This window comes from Colobus angolensis, unplaced genomic scaffold (assembly GCF_000951035.1).
Source record: "Colobus angolensis palliatus isolate OR3802 unplaced genomic scaffold, Cang.pa_1.0 Scaffold57, whole genome shotgun sequence".
Lineage (NCBI taxonomy): Eukaryota > Metazoa > Chordata > Mammalia > Primates > Cercopithecidae > Colobus > Colobus angolensis.
This window is the reverse complement of record NW_012119265.1, coordinates 3320033-3324632: the sequence shown is the minus strand read 5'-3', so window position 1 is coordinate 3324632 and position 4600 is coordinate 3320033. Positions and strand designations below refer to the sequence as shown.

General features: G+C 42.8%; 1 protein-coding gene across 1 annotated transcript in view; it reads left to right on the top strand.

Annotated features, from left to right (window-relative positions):
* Nucleotides 1–4600, top strand: part of WDHD1 (WD repeat and HMG-box DNA binding protein 1) — a 90865-nt gene that overhangs the window by 71894 nt on the left and 14371 nt on the right. The window contains exons 18-20 of the mRNA XM_011961977.1: nucleotides 3400–3620; nucleotides 3719–3834; nucleotides 4021–4074. Coding sequence (XP_011817367.1) covers nucleotides 3400–3620; nucleotides 3719–3834; nucleotides 4021–4074 — 391 coding nt within the window. The remainder of the gene's footprint in view (nucleotides 1–3399; nucleotides 3621–3718; nucleotides 3835–4020; nucleotides 4075–4600) is intronic.

The window sequence follows — 4600 nt, the reverse complement described above, 5'->3', positions numbered from 1 at the left end:
TGACCTCGTGATCCGCCCGTCTCGGCCTCCCAAAGTGCTGGGATTACAGGCTTGAGCCACCGCGCCCGGCCTGGTTTTCTTTTTTGTATTTTTTAGAGACAGAGTCCCACTGTCACCCAGGCTAAAGTACAGTGGCAAGATTGTGACTCACTGCAGCCTCAACCTCCTGGGCTCAAGTGAACCTCCTGTCTCAGGCTCCTGAGTAGCTGAGACTACAGGTGCATGCCACCACGCCCAGCTAATTTATTTTTTGTAGTTACAGGGTCTCACCGTGTTACCCAGGCTACTCTGAAACTCCTGGCCTCTAGCAATCCCTCTGCTTTGGCCTTCCAAAGTGCTGGGATTACAGGTGTGAGCCACCATGCCTGGCCCCCTTGGCTTTTTTTTGGGTTTTGTTTTTTTTTTTTGAGACAGAGTCTAGCTTTGTCACCTAAGCTGGAGTGTAGTGGTGCAATCTCGGCTCACTGCAACCTCCACCTCCCGGGTTCAAACAATTCTCCTGCCTCAGCCTCCTGAGTAGCTGGGATTACAGGTACTCACTACCACGTCCAGCTTTTTTTTGTATTTTTAGTAGAAACAGCGTTTCACTATGTTGGCCAGACTAGTCTGAACTCCTGACCTTGTGATCTGTCCGCCTCAGCCTCCCAAAGTGCTGGGATTGCAGGCGTGAGCCACCGTGCCCGGCCATTCTTAAGTTTTATCTGGTGGCGTTTTCCCCCGTAAAGTTCTATTTTCTAGTTGGTCTTGCAGTTAAATTTTTTTTTTTTTTAGACGGAGTTTCACTCTTGTTTCTCAAGCTGGAGTGCAGTGGTGCAGTCTTGGCTCACTGCAACCTCCACCTCCCAGGTTCAAGTGATTCTCCTGCCTCAACCTCCTGAGTAGCTGGGACTACAGGCGTGTGCCACCACACGTGGCTAATTTTTGTATTTTTAGTAGAAACAGCGTTTCACCATGTTGGTCAGGCTGGTCTTGAACTCCTGACCTCAGGTAATTCACCTGCCTTGGCCTCCGAAAGTTCTGGGATCACAGGCATGAGCCACTGTGCCCAGCCTAGAATGTATACAACATTACCTTGTAGCTAAGATGATGTGCAGGAATAAACATCTCTGGGGCTACTGCCCTTTTGCTTTTGCCCATCAGTCTGTGTTTTAACAGGCCCTCAAAGTAACTGAGAACTACTGCTCTAGTTTCTGTTACTGTTTTACAAAGTTTGAGTGTATACTTTTTTTTAATATCCAGGGCTGGGCAATCTTAAGAACTTTGATCAGACTTTTAGATATGCCTGCCTTTTGTCATCCTCTTTGAATTAGGCAGCTGTGTGTGATGAAAATTTATTTGTGACCAGTGGCCAGGTTTGATGTCTACAATATTTAAGTACATTTATCTCTGCAGCAGGGTATCTTAAAGTTGCTGTGCTTGTGTCCCCACTCGTGGTTGGTTTATGGAGAGGAGTATAGTATTATTTCTTCTTTATTTGTTTTACACCAGACTTTACACCCCTGAGGGCAGAGACCTGCTCACTGCTGTATGCCAGGCACTGATGTGGTGGCTTAACACATAGTAGACCTTAATATTTGTTGACAGAGTGAATGGTCCAGACTTTTAATTTTAAAGTTGAAGAAAAAAGATTCTTAGAGAAAAGTGGTATATGAGACCACAGAGCAAATTGCCACTCTTGTCTCCAAAAGGTAGTACTCACTACTGTCACTTTATGCAACATGGCCTTAAGTTTGGTATTAAGAAAACTCATTTTGGTATTAAGAAAACTTTATTGTAGAATAAGTTTTGTTCCTTTGATAAAGTGTTACTTGTGGTCCAGGAACTAGCAGCCTTTTTACTTTGTAGAACACATGTAAGGAAACATGTTTCATGTATTTGCTATTTAGCCTTAGAGGAGCTTTTCCTTGTGGCAGTGTTTCTCATATCAAAAATACCAGGGGACTCATATCAAAGATATCAGGGCAGGAGGATATCTCGAGCCCAGGAGTTCGAGGGGATTGGTGAGTTCTTCTTTAGCATTCCTGGCCCCCGGGCAAATGCCTTTAGTTTAGCATAGTCACTGTGGAAACTAAACTATTCCTTTTTCTTTTCTTTTTTTTTTGAGATGGAGTCTCGCTCTGTCGCCCAGGCTGGAGTGCAGTGGTGCGATCTCGGTTCACTGTTATAAGCTCTGCCTCCCGGGTTCACGCTATTCTCCTGCCTCAGCCTCCTGAGTAGCTGGGACCACAGGCGCCCGCCACCACGCCCAGCTAATCTTTTGTATTTTTACTAGAGATGGGTTTCACCGTGTTAGCCAGGATGGTCTCGATCTTCTGACCTTGTGATTCACCCGCCTCGGCCTCCCAGAGTGCTGGGATTATAGGCATGAGCCACCACGCCCAGCCTCCTTTTTATTTCTAAATGCCCCCTGAGGCAGTGTACCATCCTGATTAAGAAGTACTGACTATAGATAAATGATACTAAAAATCTTGAAAAGGACATCCAGGTGAATATCTAAAGCTTCTGTGCTGATGGATCAGACATGGAATATATAAGTAAGAAAACAGTTCTAATATGCTATGAATTAGGAGACGGTTAGTAATCTTCAAAGTACCAATTTTTCTCAGTTTGTTGGTTTTCTTTTTTTTTTTTTTTTTTGAGACGGAGTCTCACTCTGTCACCCAGGCTGGAGTGCTGTGGCCGGATCTCAGCTCACTGCAAGCTCCGCCTCCCGAGTTCACGCCATTCTCCTGCCTCAGCCTCCCGAGTAGCTGGGATTATAGGCATTCACCACCACACCCAGCTAATTTTTGTATTTTTAGTAGAGATGGGTTTTTGCCATGTTGGCCAGGATGGTCTTGATCTCCTGACCTCGTGATCCGCCCGTCTCGGCCTCCCAAAGTGCTGGGATTACAGGCTTGAGCCACCGCGCCCGGCCTATTTTTGTGTTTTTAGTAGAGATGGGGTTTTGTCATGTTGGCCAGGCTGATCTCGAACTCCTGACCTCATGATCCACCCACCTGGGCCTCCCAAAGCACTGGTATTACAGGCGTGAACCACCATGCCCAGCCTCCCCCTTGAATTTTTTAAATGAATTTCTTAATTTCCTTGCAATTAGTAGCTTAAAGTGGTATATAATATTTCATCAAATCTGAGCCACTATTTATTGCATAATGCACCATTACTTTATTCATTTAAGCCATGGAGACACAAAAATGCTGCCAAACTGACCCACCATTAATTGTAATTAATTGTAATTCCAATTTCAGAGATGTTAAAACTTGTAAAAATATGCATCTTAGAATCAGGGATTTACAGTAGCTAGAAACTATTTTCTCAGTTTTACTAATAGTGTCAGTATCTTTAAAAAGTTTTACTTGATGTGATTTGATCTTTTTTTCCCCCCCCTTTTTGGATTAGCTTTCTTGTAAACTGGAGCGGGAATTCCGTTGTGTGGAACTTGCTGATCTAATGACTCAAAATGCCGTGAATTTAGCCATTAAATATGCTTCTCGCTCTCGGAAATTAATACTAGCTCAAAAACTTAGTGAACTGGCTGTAGAGAAGGCAGCTGAATTGACAGCAACCCAGGTGGAAGAGGGAGAAGAAGAAGAAGATTTCAGAAAAAAACTGAATGCTGGGTAAGAAATAATTTAGTTGTTTGAATTTTCCTTTACTGTCTTGATTGTTAAGTTGGTCTTTACATAGCTCTTTATTGAATAATCTTATTTTCTCTTAGTTACAGCAATACTGCTACAGAGTGGAGCCAACCAAGGTTCAGAAATCAAGTTGAAGAAGATGCCGAGGACAGTGGAGAAGCTGATGATGAAGAAAAACCAGAAATACATAAGCCTGGTGAGATACATTTTCAAGCCCATAAATGATGAGAACTATCATGGATGTGGCTTTTCTCATTTTACTTAACTGAGGGAAATTGAATACTCATACTTTTTTTCAGACCTCTTTGCTGTCTGGTTGTTGTATATTGAGGATGACTTTATTTTCCCTATTTACATTATATTGCTTTATTTTAATCTGTAGGACAGAACTCATTTTCCAAAAGTACAAATTCCTCTGATATTTCAGCTAAGTCAGGTGAGAAATATTTATAAATTTGTAATATCAAGGAAATTTTGAAAGTTGTCTGTAAAGTGGCACATCTACGCAAATACACCTTACCCCTTAAGGCCATTTTTGTGTGTGTGTGTGTCTATATATTTTTGTTTTTTTAATCTCAGATGTTGTTTGTGAAGCTATGGTCATTTAACAAATGTTTATAAACTGCCTATTGTGTGTCAGGCATTTTACTTAATGGTGGATACAGAAGTCAAACAGACATACATGGTTGATCTCTGTTTTAATGCTATTTTAGCCCAGCTGGGAAGACAGATCTGGGTATCACTGAGGAAACATGCAGGATACTGGAGAAATAGTTAAAAGGAATTGAAGGCCAGCTGCAGTGGCTCACGCTTGTAATCCCAGCACTTTGGGAGGCCAAGGTGGGCGGATAACGAGGTCAGGAGTTCTAGACTAGCCTGGCCAACATGGTGAAACCCCATCTCTACTAAAAATACAAAAATTAGCTGGGTGTGGTGGTGCATGCCTGTAATCCCAGCTACTC